Source organism: Herpailurus yagouaroundi, unplaced genomic scaffold (genome assembly GCF_014898765.1).
Source record: "Herpailurus yagouaroundi ecotype Mexico unplaced genomic scaffold, PumYag 28, whole genome shotgun sequence".
NCBI lineage: Eukaryota > Metazoa > Chordata > Mammalia > Carnivora > Felidae > Herpailurus > Herpailurus yagouaroundi.
The window spans coordinates 39,410,141-39,429,864 of NW_024412376.1; the positions used below are offsets into that span (position 1 = coordinate 39,410,141).

The 19,724-nt window shown below is 39.1% G+C and overlaps 1 protein-coding gene across 9 annotated transcripts in view; it reads right to left on the reverse strand.

Annotated features, from left to right (window-relative positions):
- Positions 1–19,724, reverse strand: part of DCLK2 (doublecortin like kinase 2) — a 155,594-nt gene that overhangs the window by 40,933 nt on the left and 94,937 nt on the right. For 6 of the 9 annotated variants that reach the window (XR_005789404.1, XM_040472600.1, XM_040472596.1 and 3 more), the window contains exons 4-6: positions 18,240–18,341; positions 17,301–17,351; positions 12,460–12,554 (exon numbers count right to left, since the gene is read on the reverse strand). Coding sequence is in view for 7 of the 9 variants with exons in the window: in XM_040472600.1 (XP_040328534.1) it covers positions 12,460–12,554; positions 17,301–17,351; positions 18,240–18,341 (248 nt within the window). In the remaining 2 variants the exon portion in view is untranslated. The remainder of the gene's footprint in view (positions 1–12,459; positions 12,555–17,300; positions 17,352–18,239; positions 18,342–19,724) is intronic. The other 3 variants (XR_005789405.1, XM_040472616.1, XM_040472610.1) reach the window with 1 other exon arrangement.

Genomic DNA, 19,724 nt, shown 5'->3' on the forward strand with positions numbered 1-19,724 from the left:
TTTTATTTTATTTTATTTTATTTTATTTTATTTTATTTTATTTTATTTCATTTCATTTTATTTTATTTATTTTTTATTCTATTCTATCTTATCTTTTTAAGAAAATTCAGTTCCTCAGTTGCACTAGCCATATTTCAGGTGCCTAACAGCCACACATGTCTGGTGACTACTGTATTGGACAATGCAGATATGGACATTTCCCATCATTTCTCATCATCTCAGAATGTTCTACTGAACAGCACTAGGTTAAGCACTTGAAAGAGATATATATATATTTTCTTTCTTTTAACTGAAGTATAGTTGATGTGCAACATTACATTAGCTTTATGTGTACAACATAGTGATCTGACATTTATATACATTATAAAATGCTCAATACGATAAGTACAGTTACTATCTGTTATTATACAGAGTTATTACAATATTATTGACTATATTTCCTAGCTTATACTTTACCTCTTAATCTCCTTCACCTATTTCACCATCTCTGGCAACCACCAGTTTGTTCTCTGTACTTATGAGTCTATTTCTATTTTGTTCAGTTCTGCTGAAAACTTTAAAAGACTTGGGGTACCTGAGTGGCTCAGTCGGTTAAACATCCAACTTCGGCTCAGGTCATGATCTCATAATTCGTATGTTTGAGCCCCATGTCAGGCTCTGTGCTGACAGAGCCTGGAGCCTGCTTCGCTTTCTGTCTCCCTCTCTCTGCATTACTTCCCAACTTGCTCGCTCTCTCTCTCTCTCTCTCTCTCTCTCTCTCTCCCCCCAAACGTAAATAAAGATTTTTAAAAAAATTTTTTAAAAACTTGAAAAGACTTGAAAATAGGGCAGAAAAAGTCTAAGGTGTTCTCAACTGCTAGCACCATTAAAAAAAGCATTCATGGCTGACTGAGTAAATGCTAAATGAGTAACATTTCAGCTTTCTACATTTAGGTAAGAAATCAAGTCAGAGTGGCCTATGTTAAATTTCTTTGGTAAGTAGATTGTTACAACTTCCACAAAACTTAAAATTTAAAGAGAAACATTAGGTACTACACTAAAAATGTAAAGCTTTATTCAAAAATGGGCAATTCTCAAAAAAAAGTAGAAATGACTATATCAATGGATTATAACATATTGAATTTCGAGTATAATGCTGGACACTATTTAATTCTGACTTTTAATAAAAGGAAACACTTGAGCAGAATCTAGGAGATATTGTATAATGAGTCGACTTTCTTGATGCATCTTGGGAAATGGCACCCTGATTCAATTTTTAATTGGCCTACTGCAGGGGTCAGAAATATTTTCTGTAAAAGGCTAGAGAGTAGGGGTGCCTGGGTAGCTCAGTTGGTTGAGTGTCCAGATCTTAGCTTTAGCTCAGGTCATGATCTCAAGATTCACAGGTTCAAGCCTCATGTCAAGCCCCACTGTGTCTGGCTCAGCACTGACAGCATGGAGCCTGCTTGGAATTCTCTGCCTTTCTCTCTCCCTGCCCTTCCCTGCTTGTGCATATTCTCTCTCTCAAAAATAAATAAACAATAAACAAACAAACTTTTAAAAATAAAGGCTACAGAGTAATATTTTAGGCTTTGTGGTATGGTCTCTATCACAATTACTCAGCTCTCCTATTGTAGAATGAAAGCAGCCCCAGACCACATGTAAACGGAGTGTGTGACTGTGTTCCAGTAAAACTGAATTTAGAAAATCAGGCTATGGGCCGAATTTGGCCAGCAATAAACTCTTTGTCCGCAAGAACCTTCTTAGGAATCTAATTCTTACACTTTCATACTCTAAAACAGAATAACCCTCAGGGTCTGTCTGTTGCTGTAAAGCAGTGTTTCTCTGGCCTTGGCTGTACATTAGGATCACCTGGGAAGATCCGACATCTTCTATTAATAGGTTGCAACCCAGAGTAAAGAATCCCTGGGGTAGAGTGTGGGTATCTGTATTTTTTTGAGCTCCACAGATGATCTAATGTGTGGCCAAGTTTGAGAACCTCTTTGGAGGAAGGTTCTGGCAGCAACTTTAATTCTTCAGCCACCTTAAGTTCTCTCTGTCACTCATCCAACAATCTAACCATTGCAAGTTATCTACTGCCAAAGAACAACTTTCTCTTTGTAATAAAAGGAAAGAAGACACTTATTACAGTTTACTGAATGCCTACTTTGTGGCAAGTCCTAAAATGAGTACTTTATATGTTATGAATTAGGTATTATAATCCCCATTGATATGTGAAGAAACCAAAACTCAGAGAGGTTATATAACTTGCCCAAATGCCACAGCAAATGCAGAGTCAGAATCTAAACCCAGATCTGACTCCAGAGCCCAGGAGCTATTTGGCTATTCTCACACTGTCCCCTCCTCTGAGAACACAAAGTCCTCCAAGGCTATTAAATTAATATAGGGATGCCACCCAGTATAAGACCCAGTCATTAAAATATTCATTGTGGTATATTTAGAATGTGCTTTCAGATTACAGAACTATAGTCACATCCTTGTAATTTATTCAAATAATGTACCAATTCACAGCCTTTCCTCATATAAAGAGAACTTTAGAAATTTTTTTTTCTTTAAAAAGATAACCTCTGAAATGTATTGAAGATTTTTTTAAGTCAGTATATTAGGTACTACTTGTAAATAGATTTACTTCCATTATCATTTTTGTGGATTTAATATTTTAAAAACATCAATTCCATTAAAAAAGAAAGCCAGTATGAATTACAATAAATGTTAAATTAAAAATGCATTTAATAACATAAATCTTCCAAAGAAGATATACAGATGGCCAACAGACACAAGAAAAGATGTTCAATGTCACTAATCATCAGGGAAATGCAAAGCAAAACTGCAATGAGGTATCACCACACACCTATCAGAATGGCTAAAATAAAAAACACAAGAAACAAGTGTTGGTGAGGATGTGGAGAAAAAGGACCCCTCATTCACTGTTGGTAGAAATGCAAGCTGGTGCAGACACTGTGAAAAACATAGATATTCCTCAAAAAGTTAAAAATAGGGGAACTTAGGTGGTTTAGTCAGTTGACCGCCCAACTTTTGATTTCAGCTGAGGTTGTGATCTCATGATTGTGGGATCAAGCCCTGCATCAGGCTCCACACTGAGCAAACAACCTGCTTAATATTCCCTCTCTCTCCCTCTGCCCCTCTCTCCCACTGTCTCTAATAATAATAATAATAATAATAATAATAATAATAATAATAACAACAACAACAACAACAACAACAACAGAATTACTCCATGACCCATTAATTCCACTAGTGGGTATATACCCAAAGAAAATGAAAACACTAAGTCAAAAAGATATACACATCCTTATGTTTACTGCAGCATTATTAACAACAGCCAAGATATGGAATTAACCCAAGTATCTATGATAAATGAATGGATAAAGAACATGTAGTGTATATATATACACAATGGAATATTATTCGGTCATAGAATGAAATATTGCCACTTGCAACAATATGGATGGATCTAGAGGGTATAATGCTAAGTGAGATAAGTCAGAGAAAGACATACCATATGATTTCACTCATAAATGGAATTTAAGAAACAAAACAAATGGAGAAAGAAAGAGACAAAAAAAACCCAGACTCTCAAATAAAGAGAACTAGTGATTACCAAAGGGGAGGTTGGTGGGGGAATGGGTGAAACAGGTAAAGGGGATTAAGAGTAGACTTACTGTGATGAACATTGATTAATGTAATAGAATTATTGACTCATCATATTGTATGCCTGAAACTAATGTAACACCATTACATTTGGATTAATTACATTTGGATTTTAAGAATTAAAATAAAAACAAGAAATCTTTATCACGCTTATACTGGATTTGTGATAATTCACTCTGAAATACTTCATTATTAGTAATGAGATATGAGAACAATTAATGTGAATCAATACCTAAAGGCTAGTAATATACAAAATGTATTCTTATCTGTAGCCATACCTTAGACTTGTTTTCATTTGGCAAAATTAGTGGTGCTTGATATTTGTGATTGGTTAATAGTGGTAAATAGTGAATTTTCCGGCTACAGAGAACACACAGCCTGTACATGTACAATTCAACAGTCTCTGAAAGGGGCTGTCTGTTCCTTTGAGTATCCCTGCTATCTCAGTCGACCACATGGTCCACCAAAACCGGCATAGATTCTCTGCATATCCTTACGAGTGAGCCTTTCATGCCAATTGTTGCTTACTGGATTTTTAAGCAACAGACATGTGGTAAACCATGCCTACCTGCTAAAAATGTCTGTATGCTTTCACTGTGAGGTCTCACCAATTTCTAGGATTCCAGGGTGCTAGGAGAGGTGCCTGACTCTTCAGCCCAAACTATGGAAGTTACCACAGTCAGTCACCAGCACAGACCAATTTAAATGCTACAACGTCTAAGTCTTAATTCCATCCAATTATCTTTAATATACTACCAAGAAGAGTTTCTAATGGCTCACTTTCATGAATAAGGGAGCATTTAAGATTAACACAGGAGTTGCTTATATTCAAATAAAATTCTTAAAATTGATCCTATTTATACACTGATTTGCTTGGCAAACTCTCCCTCCAGCCCCACAAAGGTGGGCTTCAGCCCAGTTGAGAGATTTACCCACCAAATGCCTCTATTTACTGAGCAACCACAATGTGCAAATCGCCGTCCTGAAACAGTCTGAGATTCTTAATGATGATTTATTTTGTTAGGCCACTGAAGTCTTCAAAACTGCTTAGTCCCTCTTCTGTTTTTGTTTCTGTCTACAAAATCAATTACATTCAGAGATGAAGTCACCACCCAGCATTTCGGGGTAATAAAAAGTATAAAAGTAGTCAGTCTCTCAGTACTGAAGATTATTAACTAGCTTTAAATACCAGAGAAAAACCAAAGCTCCAGGGAAAAGCAAAAACGTCTAAGGTCAGCAGCTACTGTGGATTTACATTTCACAGCTTCGAAAAGAAGTTTTGAAGTTCAGGAGGTCAGAGAGTTGCATTTTAGCTCTGCCAATCAGTATGAGATACTACCAGCCCTTTCATCACACTTCACAAATCTGGAAAATCTTTCACCACCAGCAGACCCAGGAGACATCATCAGATAAAATATCAGCACATCAGACGGTTTATAATCTCAAGATGTTGGATAGTGTTCCAAATGTACTTTTTTTTTTTCCCCCTTTCTTCTTTCAACCAACAAGAATACTCACAGTAGACAGCCTCTGGGCATACACTTCAGCATCAAAATGTGAGACATTTTATCCCTCAGTGTCCACAGATGTGCCCCTGACTCTGAAGCCTTAAGTTACTACAGCCTTGAAAATCCTAAACTGGGACATGGGTGATGAATGAAATTCCAGGGAAATGCTTTCTTCATCCATCTGGCAGCTGATGACACATTTAGTACTCTTTATTGCCTATCTGTCCCAAAGAAAATGCTGTGATTTAAGCACAGAAAATATTCCCACAGGGAAAGTTATCAGCTAGATCGAAGGGACTCTGAGGAGCTTGGGCAGAGGAAACAGGAGATCATGGACTGAGGACAAGAGGAAGATGAGGATTAAGAAGAAAACATCAGTGGTGGTTGGATTCTAGAATTTGACGGGGAGATAAAAGAATGGGCAGGTAGTGATCAGTAGGAACAAGAGAAAAGCAGCAACACTGATACTGAGAGAGACTTCTGTGGCCCTCAAAAAGGAGAATGGACAGAACCTATTGAGGGAACAGGGGAAGCCTAAGAAAGAAATTTTGGGTGGCTGATAAAGAGATGAAAGCAGAGAGAATAGGTGTGGCCTCCAAAATGGTTCCCCTGAGCCTCACCTCCTGATTTTCATGCCCTAATACAGACCCTTCCCATGCAGAACTGAGCTGACACGTGACTACTAAGCTCTTATGGAAATGATGGCGTCTGACTTCCAAGACTAGGTTATAGACAGGAGGGCTTCTGCATGGCATTCTCTTTTAGATCATATGCTTTGAAGAAACCCAGCTGCCATGTTCTGAGGATACTCAAGCCAACTTATGGAGAGGTCCACATGGCAAGGAACTGAGGCATCCTGCCAACAGCCAGCACCAACCTGCCACCACATGAGTGAGTCACCTTGGAAGGAGGTCCTCCATTCCCAGCAGGGTCTTCAGGTAACTAGCTCTGGTGCACACCTTGACTACAAGCTCATCAAAGATGTTAAGCCAGAGCCACCTAGTTAAACTGTTCCTGGATTCCTGACCCACAAGAACTATGCAAGACGATAATTTTAATTTTTTTAATGTTTATTTATTTTGGAGAGAGAGAAAGAGAGAGAGACACAGAGTGTGAGTAGGGGGAAGGACAGAGAGAGAGAGACAGACACAGAATCCAAAGCACGCTCTAGGCTCTGAGCTGTCAGCACAGAGCCCAACATGGGGCTCGAACCCACAAACTGCGAGATCATGACCTGAACCAAAGTTGGACACTTACTTAACCAGTTGTGCCATCCAGGCACTCAGAGACAATAATTTTTTGTCGCTATTTTAAGCTGCTAAATTTTGAGATAGCTTGTTACTAAGTTGCCTCACAGAGTACTAACGGAGTCAGACTATATAAAGAAGACAGGAAAACAGAGATGAAGGATAGAGTCAGGAAGGCAATTCATAAGAGAGAAAAGCAGAGGAGGTAATACAATCTGAAGTCTGACTTCTCACTTCTTCCCTTCTTACATACTACTGCTTGTTAAATTTTTTCTTTGTAGGTAAAAATTCCTTCATATGAACACTGAACCTGGAAATCCCAAGACTTACAATAAGAAAGAACAGCAAAACTATTCTAAGCGTTTTCCCTATATTTAATTAATGTCAACCCTGTGCTCTAGGTCCTATTAATCCTTTTCTCACAGATAAGGGTGATATGATTTACTGGAGATCATACAGCTAGTGAGTGGCCAAGCCAAGATCAAACCCAGAAACTCTAGTTTCAGAGCTCATGCTTTAACCTCTATACTATCTTATGTCCTTCTCCAAATGGAGGCATCTAAGCACAAATGAGCTCTGGGCTTCATTCTTTGATACTGTCCTTCTATGTAACTACATACTATGGGTTGCCGCATCTGCCTTAATCCTCTGGCCTGAGTGGGCAAGAGATTTGTCTTGGTTCCCTTTAACTTAACTGGTTCAAACTGAAACACTCACAGAAAATTTTAATTATTAAGGAGGACTAAAGAAGAACAAAAGCCTAGTACCACCTGGCATGAAGTGGCCTTACTAAAAAGGCCTTTGGGCTTGCCCAAGTGTCTGACTGTAGTAGGTAGCCTGGGGTCAGATAAAGCCTGATGTGTCATGAAGGCAGCTTGGTTCTGGCCTGCAGAACTACCTCCTTCCCAGGTGACCACCACCACCAGTGGTCTTGTCCTAGGAAAGCCAGTTTCCCTAAATCTATACAAAAGGAAAACCAAGTTCTGTTACCTACAGACTAGGTTTTGGGGAGATAGTCTAATAGAGACCTCCTAAGTAGCCCTAGCAACTCATTTTATGACTGTTTTGTCTAACCACGTTGTTTCTAGTCATCTGTTTAATACACTGGCCTTGCTTTCTCACTGCGTCCTTAAAGGCTAGTAATGGTGATAAGCATGGGCTCTGTTTTCAAACTGCATTTACACTACTATCCTCACAATGTGGTTTCCATGACAGGACCACCATGTAACATTATCTCATATCCAGGTACCCATGTGTTTGCTGGGCCTGGACTACACTATCTTGTTCCAGCCTACGTTAATCTTGACAATACTCAGCTCGATTTCTGGCTTTCAAAGAAAACCAATAACCCTAACCTCTTGTGAACTTTGTCATTTTACTAAAGCTTCATGGGGTCACGTAGAAGTGCTAGGTACTTCTCTATCTTTCTACCTCCCTTCATCTACCTCTCCCCCACCCCAGGACTGCCTCTCCCTTTTCCCCAACCACCCCCACCCCCATTCTTTTTCTGATATCTCAACCCATTTTTATTCAGAGCATTTATGCATATCTAAACCCAGATACTCAGTAAAAAAGCCATCCCCAGCACTAACCTCTCCTAAAAGACCTGTGCATAGCTTTTCCATAATAATCATACCAACTTCCTCCTGAGATGCCTGGGCTGCAGTCATTCAGGAGATTCCTCCAGTAATGGAGGGAAAGTCAGAGGTTAGAGACAGGGACCCTGAAAGGATCAGAGATCCCAAGGGGCCATTGAGACCCTGAGCATGTTACTTCACATCTCTGAATCTCAGTTTCCCCATCTATAAAATGAAGATGAAACTACAGATCTAAGATTATTTTGTTTTCACATTGTAAGTTTCAGGGAACTAGCAATACCAAAAAAGGATAATCAAAGCACAACTAGTTCTCAGTTACCCTAGCATCTTTCAGTTTTAGGTTTAAAAGGACCTTAACTGCTTGGTTGCCACCCTATTTCTTACACTTCCATCCTGAAAAAAAAAAAATTCACAATTTGGAGAAAGCTTCGCTTCTTCTCTTGGCTTTGGTCCAGCCCTTCAAAGAGCATGATCTTTTATAAATGCACATGAATGGAGCAGAAATGTCTTCCTCAAAGAGTATTACAGGGAAACTGTGAATAGTTTTTTGTGGAGAGGTGGGTTGCTTCTGTACTTCTCTTCTCTTTTTCAATGAGCAAACAAAAAACAGCCAGGGACACTCTGTGGTCAGAGATTAAACATCACAATATGACTATTTTCGTTTCCGGTTCATCCAAAGTCCCCACCAAAACACTAAAATGATTCTCAGAAACTGCATAAAGATGGGGAGGTTCTAAGAGAATATCAAATTCTGCTTATCTAGACTTGACTCTGCTTAATTCCCAACTTAGCAAAACCCAGATTAAAAAAAAAAAAAATCTAGCAAAAGCTTCATCCTGGCAGATAGAGACATAGGAGTGACAGCTCCCGCACATGCTGTCCTGGTGTGGTTTGCTTGTTTTTGTCAATTCTGATTCTCTGGAAAAAGATTATCTATCCCCAAAGCCATTAAAGCCTCTAACCAGGATAAATAGTTCCTGCCTATGAAAAACAGTCCTCCATTGTCAGACAATCCCTCTTAATTGATCTTAATAAGCCTTTGTAAATGAAGAGGAAGAAAAAAGCAGAGCACTAACGCATGGTAATTATCTGTAATTCTCCATTTGTAATGTCACTGAATAGAGAAAATAATGCAAACGTGGACAGATGCTGACTAGCGCTTACAGACATTAAAATCAGTGTATTTCGTACAGTAAGTAACATGACTAAGCTGCAGTATTTCAAAGCCAGGTCTTCATCCCTATGACAATATCCAGTACCATAGATCGCTGGGGACAGTCATGACGGAAGGTTTCCACAAGGAATGACCCAGGCGGCAGTTTGGCATTGTGGCCTAAGCTGATCAGTGTGGCAGACGCTCCTTTAGCTGCTAACATTTAATGTAAAATTTGGTAATTCTGTATCAGCTTTAAAGTGAGAAGAGAAAGACTCCCCAGCTTCCTAGGTGGGTTTTTTGCCAACTTAAAAGAACTATAATCCTAGCATTTTAGAGGGCATTTAAAATGAAATGTCCTTATTTAACAGATAGAAAGAAAACACAGGGGAGGTCTCAAAGCTGTGAGTGAAGCCCACAGGCCTCAAGTGTAGTGCAAAACAAATTGGTTTGGGAGGGATGGGGGCGGGATCATGAAAATGTTACATAAAAGCCAGATCTGAACAGTGGCAGGAAGGCCAGGACACAGAGTCCAAAGTCCTTGACCTGAAGGCAAGGATGGTGATAAACAGGTCACACATCAAAAGCCTGGGACACAACATCCTGACCTTGTGACTTCCAAGACCTTGGGGGCTGACCGATCAAGAGCCACAGGCACCGAGCAAGGGCTCTCTTCTTCTGCTTCTGCTCCAGGTAACCTCTAGACTCATTAAATGGATCTGCATTGCGGGTACTGCCCCCCTCCACAAGAAAGACTGCTATGACCATCCAGATACAAACCTTATAGGGTCAATAACTCCCCCTCTCAACTTGTAGGAGGAATCCCCAAATGACTGGAAGCAGCCTCCACTAGAGATCACCCCACTGTACACGCCAGCTCTTCCCCGCCCAGAAAGACCCAATAATATCCAATCCCTAAGCAACCTAGGGGCTGGTTCCACCTCACAGAACATGCCTGCGCTCTCCCACTTGAGAGTGTGCCTCCATCTTAATAAACTGCTTTGTGCCTGCTGCTTTCCTTCTGGCTGTGTTCACTGGAGTGCAGGTCCCCAGGTAAATCTCATGGGCAATCCAAGGACGGGGACCTCCTTTCACACAAGGCAGAGGCTCCCAGCAGTAACAGAAAGACCACTACTCTTTATCTTACAGATAATCTCATTTTCCATCTTGGCAGTAACCAATATTTATCTTATCTTCTTTACCTCTTTAGGTACCAATAAGTAATCCTGAGCAGGGAGCTCTGTGCTAGGTGCTGGGGTTGCTATACCATTTCTGATACATTCAGAGAGATGAGAGCAACTTTCATGTCTCAGCAGAAAAACAACTATGTTTTTAAAATTCCACAAACCTCCACTTCAGAAGTACGAGTGATCTTGTGTGACTTTGTGTGCAAGTGTGCAGGGTGGGTGTGTACTCTGAGCATAAGTGGCACCAATGAAAAGGAACAACCTTAGGCTCACAGCTGAAGATGAGCCAAAAAGAAAGACGGGAGCAAAGGTCACCAACAGATAACAGAAACGGGGAAATGAATGAAACTCCAGGGAAGCAGAGAATCGGGTACCTGCCAGAGGCTCTGCCCAGAGCCATGGTCTGGGGGAGGACATGACAGCCTTCACATGACTCACTGGAAGCCTGTGTGGGCTCTGCCCTAAGGCTAACAGTTACCAGCACTAGGAGCCACCTGCTTTTATTCTAACACATGACAAAATACGTGGAATTAGAAAAGAGGTGAAAGAACTTTGATTATTTTTACTTTAATTCTCTTGAAAGTTACCCAAATTAAAAACAGTGCACCTCCTATCTATTTGGGGGGACAATAAATGGGGGGGGGGGAAGTTGAAAATACTTAGCTGATTAGTGATTTTTAATTTATATCACTTTCTCAATTATTCAGTTAAGAATTCCACTGAAATCATATTATAAGCTGACCTCAGCCAGTTTAGCACCTCAGAAAATGCCTGCTTCTTCTGATAAAGAGAAGGAGCTTCCACCACTTGGAGGCAGGTGACAGCTATGTACTCGCTGATCCCAAACTTACTGCCAGCCTTGGTCCAATTTCTGCCAATGCACATAGGCAAGCAGGCACAAAAACACACAAGCTGTCCTTTTCCAGAAGGAATTTCTCTTTTTGATCTCTGTGACTTACACAAGAATCACGCAGGGTCACTTTGGGTGTTCACACATTCTCAGGAAAGGACAGACAAACCTTAGTTAGCGTCAGGTGGAGAATGAGCCCTTCGAGAAGTAGGGGGCCCATGATCCTCACTGCCCTGAAGGCTCAGCAGGTTCTCACCCAGGGGTGGTGGGTGCTTACAATTCATTTTACTAATGAAAAAGATGTTTTCAACATCCTTAAAAGTAAAGAAAACCACTCAGACAATATTTGAAGTGTTTAGGCAGAACCATCTTTGGAGAATGTATTCCTAATGAAGATCTTCCCAATGTCACCAAAGCACCAAGAGAATTAAGTTCACGTACGCATACATACAGGGCACTAGGTTTACTTCAGTATTCTTAATGCAGATAATTTGATTGTTTCTACAAAAGGAAACTTTCAATCTTCAACCCAAGTTATTTACTGCTATTTTACCAGGCAAATTTTCTCTTATAAATTTAAATGATTGAAAACCACTAAGGGAAATCAATGTTGAAATTTTGCAAATACAGTTTCATTTATCATTCTTCTCCCTCTCTATTAGACAAAATGTCTATTAATCCAACTGCTGATCATGTTAAGTTACCATTTATATTTTTAGGACCTCACAGTCAAAACCCAAGATTTGTTTCTAACTTCTCATCAAAATGAACATATCTTTTTATGTTACTACATATGTATATAAGTACCATACTAGTATTTCATTCTATTTTAGACTTTTGCAAAGTCAAATTAGGTTAGCTAGCAATATTAAATTCATGATTCAAAATGAGACTGTTAGAAGAATTACAGTGTTCTCCAAGGCTTACCCATTGCAAACCATGTTGATAATAATGGGAAAACTACCATTTATTATACTTTACCACAATATATTCAACCCTAACCACAACCTTATTAGTCCCTTTCTAGTGATGGAAATACTTGAGCTCAGAAGGGTTAAGTGAGATGACCCAGATTACAAGATGAAAAACAAAGGATTCAAACCCTGATCTTCCGGGCTCCAAATCCTAAACTCTTTCCTTTTTGATTTGTTATTACACCCGAGCCCTTGAACACATTAAACTACCAAACTATGCATCTCAAAACAACAAAACCACACAAACATGCCATATATCCTATTTCATACCTTTAATCCTCTGAAACTTCCTGGGCTAGTTGGGGAAGAGCTGGAGGATTTCGTTGATTTAGGAGTAGACAGCTGGCTGCTGGGAGTTCCATTAACTGACCATAAGACAACAGAGGAGACAGAGGTCATTAAAACCCAAAACAACCCAACTGTGTGCAAAAACACTAAGCACATGCACAACATAGCTCCAGTGAAGCTTTGATTCATTTAAAGCTCCAAGCAGATGGCAAATCAGCAAAAAGCAAAAGTAATGTGTCTTATTGCATTACAAAGTATCAGACAAATAAGGAGTGAAACTAAAATTGTTTTCAGTAATAGTTCTCCGAAAGTGACATAAACAAATATATAAAACATTATGGAATTAGAGATGTGAATGAGAACTTGTCCATACACCCTACCCGCTAGCAAGGGTAGAGAAATGAAATGGCCAGTATATTTGTAATGCTTTACTATGAAGGTTGCTCTCTAACTTCCAATATCCACTCTCTTGGTATATACCAACCTGAATAACCAAGAAGTTCTTACGGCTCTCCAAACCAATTCCATCATAATAATTCAAACACATTTTCTAAGTATATTTTTAATAGAAAGGGAAAGTTACTGGTCATTTTTAACATCTGCTTATTTGTTTGAAGGCCATAAAAGGCACTCTTCAACTTTATTTTTTCTAAACTAGTCATTTCTAAATTCCTTCTATTTTCTTGTCTTCACAGTTTAATTTCTCCCATTATTTAGTAAATCTTGATGATTTTTTATTTTATTTATTTTTTTATTTTATTTTATTTTATTTTAACGTTTATTTATTTTTGGGACAGAGAGAGACAGAGCATGAACGGGGGAGGGGCAGAGAGAGAGGGAGACACAGAATCAGAAACAGGCTCCAGGCTCTGAGCCATCAGCCCAGAGCCCGACGCGGGGCTCGAACTCACGGACCGCGAGATCATGACCTGGCTGAAGTCAGACGCTTAACCAACTGCGCCACCCAGGTGCCCCTTGATGATTTTTTATAGAATCCCCTCCAAACTTCCATACACTTCTTATTGTTGAAATTGCTGAAAGCTCAATTTAGAGCACACCTAGGAAAAGTATGACCACTACTATTTTCTTTTCTTTTTAAATGTTTGTTTATTTATTTTTGAGAGTGAGAGAGCATGAGCAGGGGAGGGGCAGAGGGAGAGAGAGAGAATTTAGACAGGCTCCACTCTGCCCAGAGCCTGACACAGGGTTCGATTCCACCACCCTGGGATCATGACCTGAGCCAAAATCAAGAGTCAGACTCTTAACCTACTTGAGTCACCCAGGCGCCCCTAACCACTGCTGTTTAGAGGGGAAGATAAATTTGCAGATTTTATACTACAGAATGCTGGTCAAACATTTCAGCATGGCTCATGCTTATTCCTAATTGTATCAACTGGATCCATTTCTGCTGTAATTTCACAAAGTTGGTAGATGTCTAGGACTGGTGTAATTATTTTTCTAAGAAGTGTGTGTAACTTCTTTTATCATTAACCTTCAAAGCTTTGCCTAAAGATAAAATCTACCATTTATCTCTATGGGAAGAAAAACAAAGTCCATCTTTTTCTTTTCTTCTTCATTTTTTAAATATGAGGAAGCAAACAACTATTATTTTAAATGAAGCTAATGAGTATAAAAAGCAAAATGTAGAGATAAAAGTCCTAAATAGGTGACTCAAAAAAGTGAGCACACATCCTCGAGTAGGGGCAAAAGTCCTGGATCAACAAGTGTTTGTAATGGGATGTGTTATCTGTAAACCAGGACATCTAGCTCTATGAAGTCATGCTTGTTTGCTGCATTGCTCATTTTTATTTTTACAAAAAAAAAATTTTAACATTTATTCATTTTTGAGAGTGAGAGAGACAGAGCATGAGTTGGGGAGGGGCAGCGAGAGAGGCACAGAATCCGAAGCAGGCTCCAGGCTCCGAGCTGTCAGCACAGGGCCCGATGTGGGGCTTGAACTCACGGACTGTGAGATCATGACCTGAGCTGAAGTCGGACGCTCAGCCGACTGAGCCACCTAGGCGCCCCTGCATTGCTCATTTTTAAAAATTGGGTATGGATGAAAAAATTTTCTAGTCACTTTTAACTGGCCAAACTTTAATTTTTCTAATTCAAAACCCCTCATGCATAAATATCAATTATCTATAATTTCTTAATACATGTGCACCTTTAGAGTGCAAGTACAACACGAGGAACTGTGCAATTAGAAACTTTTAAGAATATTCAACAGTCCTAGTTATTTCTCAAGTTAAATTTCAATGTTGTTTGTTTTAAAAATAAAGGGAATTGGTGGCAGGAATTCACATAAAGTAGAGATTATTATGAGCAATGAATGAGTCAACTTGCTGTGAGCTGAGACTGAATTTTATTCCTTTTTTTCTTCATTCCATACAGCAACCTGTCAGGTCACCAATCCCTACTCAATGAGTGCTATTAGCTTCACAGATATTCAGACACCACACTGGTAACAAAGGCTACCTTGGAACAGTGACAGAAAAGGGACTAAAAGAGAAAAATCAATTCCTGCAAATGTAATCTTGACAGCAAACAATCTCCCTAAAAACACACCACCTCCTGCCTAAACATAGTTTCTTAATAAAACTCACTTCCAGGATTTTACTGGTGTCAGTAACTACATGTCTATATCTGCGCTTCCCCCGCCCCCGCCCCCCAGCCAAATAATCTCATTCTAAAGACATACTAAGTCATATGTGGGTCTCTAAGTTTCCCAGAGCATTTGAAAGGTCCTAAAAAGTGTTCCCTAATGAGAAGTCCTTAACTTCGTTTATTTGCACATTTCTCCAGAGTCTTAGGGACGGTAAGTGGGACCCAAGACAGTCCCATGTTGTAGCCACGCCCCTCACACTGCTGCCACCAACTGGTAGGCAGGCAGCAAGCCGACAGCACCTTTGTCCTCCTCCTACTCCTTCACTACCCCAGACTCTCTTTCCCAACATAAGGCTATTTATCATGTGCCCTTCCCCTCAACTGTAAGGTAAGAAACAAACTTGAAGCTTTTTTGTTTGTTTTGAATACTTTCTATCTTGGTAGACTCTGAAAGATTTACAAGCAAGAAAACTAAAGTGAGAATTTTTAGGACTCAAATTATGGTAATATTTACTGAATTATGTTATCTGGATGAATTTCTCTGTTTATTACACACTATTTAACTATTCTGATAGAGTTTTCTTGAAGAATTCAGTCAACCAGAAGACTTCACTTCTGTCCCAAAACAGAAAAAGTACAATATTAGGTCTACAAAGTTACTAGCTCTGTTTGAAACTCCAATTAGTCCCATGGAATTTTCTAAACGTTAACAAGTATACCACAGCTAAAGAGGTCTATAAAAGTGAGTTGTACTTATGGGTACTTGGCTTTTAATAACATAAAACTGTCAGGTTTCTGTAACTGCAGTATGTGCTGAACATAGTTTTTTTTTTTTTTTTTTTTTTTTTTTTTTTGTGAGAGAGAGAGCGAGTGAGCATGAGCAGGGGAGGGACAGAGAGAGAGGGAGAGACAGAATCGGAAGCAGGCTCCAGGCTCTGAGCTGTCAGCACAGAGCCTGACGCAGGGCTTGAACCCACAAGTTTTGAGATCATGACCTGAGCCAAAGTTGGACACTTAAATGACTGAGCCACCCAGGTGCCCTGTGCTGAACATACTTTTAAGTTTAATCTCTCATAAAGAAGCTGTTTGCCCTCTAAAACCTAATTTAAACATCTTACTTATGAGTTTAAGATCTACTCTACTATCCCAAATGCACATATGGACTTAAACATTGAGGGTACTGCCATGTTAAGATTTTTTGAGTCAACTTGTAAGCATTCCAAATCCAAGTTAAAACGATTTGAATAAATCTTTCTTTATACAAATATGATTATGAAACATGTTTTTAGTTTAGTATGTACTGGATTCATTATAATACCTGATTCCTGAATCACTCTCCTCACTTCTATTTATTTTACTGTTATGATAAACCTTTGTAAACCTATGGCTAAAACAAAAGCTAACGACCTGACAAAAATCTACATTTGACTCTATGGTAAGCTCAGGTAATTGTATTTATGCAAATTTCATGTTATATTAGCTTTCTTTGTGTCTGAGATACTTTACAGAAAGCATAATATGATTTCAAATAAGGTCCACGGTAGAGAAATGCTTTCAGTTAAAAATATTCATATTGTCAATATTTTTAGAAGAGTCTTGGGCCTATTAGCTGTAGGGTGGGGAGGAAGGTAAGACTAGAAGGGGAAGGAGAACAGAAGAATTTAATTGCTTCTATGGCCATTTTCATATTACTTTTTCAACGTTTATTTATTTTTGGGGCAGAGAGAGACAGAGCATGAACGGGGGAGGGGCAGAGAGAGAGGGAGACACAGAATCGGAAACAGGCTCCAGGCTCCGAGCCATCAGCCCAGAGCCCGACGCGGGGCTCGAACCCACGGACCGCGAGATCGTGACCTGGCTGAAGTCGGACGCTTAACCGACTGCACCACCCAGGTGCCCCCCATATTACTTTTTCAATGACAGAGTATTTTCCAAAATTAACTAGAAGATAGGCCCTTGGAGGTGGTGTGCTTCTTCACCGCTTTGTCCTACAAGTACATACAGAGGCATCTGGCAATCTGACAACGACCGGTTTTCTAATAAACACAGGAGGCTGAGGCATCCTAAGCACCGTGAAGCATTCCATGGTGCACACATGTACACTGGTACGAGCCAGATACGTTCATGGAAATGAAGCAAAAGGAAACAGAAATGTGGCAAAAAACAAAAACGAAAAAACCCAGCAGAGCGACAAAGCCATACTAATCATGGCTCACCTGGGGATCTGGCTGCAGAGTAGGCACTGGAGTGATGGCCACCCCTCTTAACTGTACACATTCAGTGAATACAAGGAGGAGGAGACAGTAAGGAGAGCAGTTATTCAGCAGGTCTGAACACATATACAAAAAAAGGGTAAAACAACCTGACCTAAGTCAAGTGGGATGGGTGCTGAAGGGGAACCAGTGAAAAGCATAATATCCAAAAAACTCAGTCTTTTATAAAGAGCCTGATGCTTGAGGTAGTTTTTATTGATACTACTTTCATAATGTTCTAGATTTCCCACACGTAAAATCAGGGTTTTTCACAATCCCTTCTTTAATAGTAAATGATATTACAAAATTATTTATAATTACTATAGACAAATCTTATAGAATATATCAAGATATTGATAGATGTTTTTAGCTTTTAAAAAAGTGCACCAAAGCATTCAAAATTAGGACAAATCTACAGGTTTAGAACCTGAAAGAAAATTAATTACAGGTAAATCTGACTCTTAAATAAGTACTAACTCCAATAATAATCTTTGCTACTATTTAATTGCTTAAAGAAGGAAACACCTGTGAAACTCTTCAAGTAAATCCATTTCTGTGTTAGATGTGTCTACGTATGTTTTAAACCAGTAAGAGAAGAAAATATTCACAATCAGATAGCACAAAGTTAAAAATATAGTATGCAGTGGGCACAATGTGAAGAAGCACTTCTAAGTAAATACCAGGAGAAGATTCTAGATAATGACTGTTTTTAAGAAAATATGTCAGGACAAAACAAACAAGTGTCCTGGCACATTTATGACAACTCTGAGAAACAGACTTAAACATTTGATTCTAAAAGTCACGTCACCTATATGTTGTTTTGGAACCAAGCTGCATACAAACATGGGAAAAACTAGGAGTTCATAATAATCAAAGAATACTGAAAGGAGAATGATTAACCACCTGAAGCTGGTGATTTGCTGCGTCGGGAGGGCCCAGGGCTTTTAGAGCCAGAATACTTAACAGCTGAGGAGCGAGAATAAGACGACTTCAAGACACGGCATTCTAGAAAGGAAGGAAAGTGCATTAATTAAGTCTGGTTGAGATACTAACCAAGGGAAGATCACACGTGAACATAAGTCTACTGCTTAGAACCATTCCTGGATCATTTTCCTATTATTGTTAAACAACGTTAATATACAGAGCAACTGTCCCAAAAGTACACCTGAGGTTATCTTTAGTGAAGCACACATCTTGTAGACCACACCTCATCATTGCAGTGGAGTTCTTAATGAACATAGAAATCCCAATGTCCTAACTTGATCACACGGACAGAACCTAATCCAAACATGTGCAACTTCTTTTTTTCGTCAGTAGCATTGAGAGCAAAAGGCTACAATCTTATTATTCTCTCCCAACTCTGATAATCTTATTTTGAAAGGGTATGGAACTCCTTACCATCTTGCTTTCCACTTTCCCTAAGTATGGAGCATCAAAAATGAGGAAACTAGCTAATTTAAACAATAACTTTGGTTTTTCCATAAATTACCCAATAAAATAGCATTTAGAGTACCAGAACTAATTACAGCTAAAATAATCACTGCTAATTTGAATAACTAACAACATGGGTTTTGGAGTCATGCAGATTTTGAATGACTCACGGATTTGATTTTGCTAACTGGGGGACCTAGGTTAGGTTCTAAGCTTCAAGTTTTTCCCCTATGAGATTGGAATAAGAATAAAATCTGCTTCCTAAACTTGTTATAAAGATTAGATTAGATAACATATTGTCTGTAATTTATGTTAAAATACTTCAATTTATGCAGTAAGATTAAAATGTGGGTTAGTTTTAAATCTATACCTCAGGGGCAATAAATTAACATGTGAAGTACACTAATCAGGAAAATACACACCAGGGGAGGCTAGTTAGCATGTGAAAGACCCTAATCAAAACCTTACTCTGAAGGAGGCTGTGGCAACCTCAGTTTAGTTAATTAGCATTATGGATGTTAAAAAGTACTCCACTGTTGAAAGGAGTGGCGTGTGTGTTAGTCAGAATCACCTTAAAGGCACTGCCACTCTTTTATAAGCACAAATGCACATGTAGAGAACCAATAACTAGAACTTCAATGCTACACCCTCATTATAGGACTCTAAGCCCATCCCCGAAGCCAGCTCTTCAAAGGAGTATTTTGTTACTTGGCTAAGACAACATTAGCATTTTATTGAATCTTTAATGCAAGATGTCAGAATCCTAAAAGGATAAAGAGTTAGGGCTTTGTTAAGATTAAGCACAATCTTTAATTAAGATTAAAATAACTGATTTTAAAAGCAACAACAACTTTGCCCCCTAATAAATACAACAGTGGCAGAATTAGGTCTAATGTTATGGCCTGATGGTGGTGATATAATAATGACATTTACAACAACAATAACATAATAGTATGC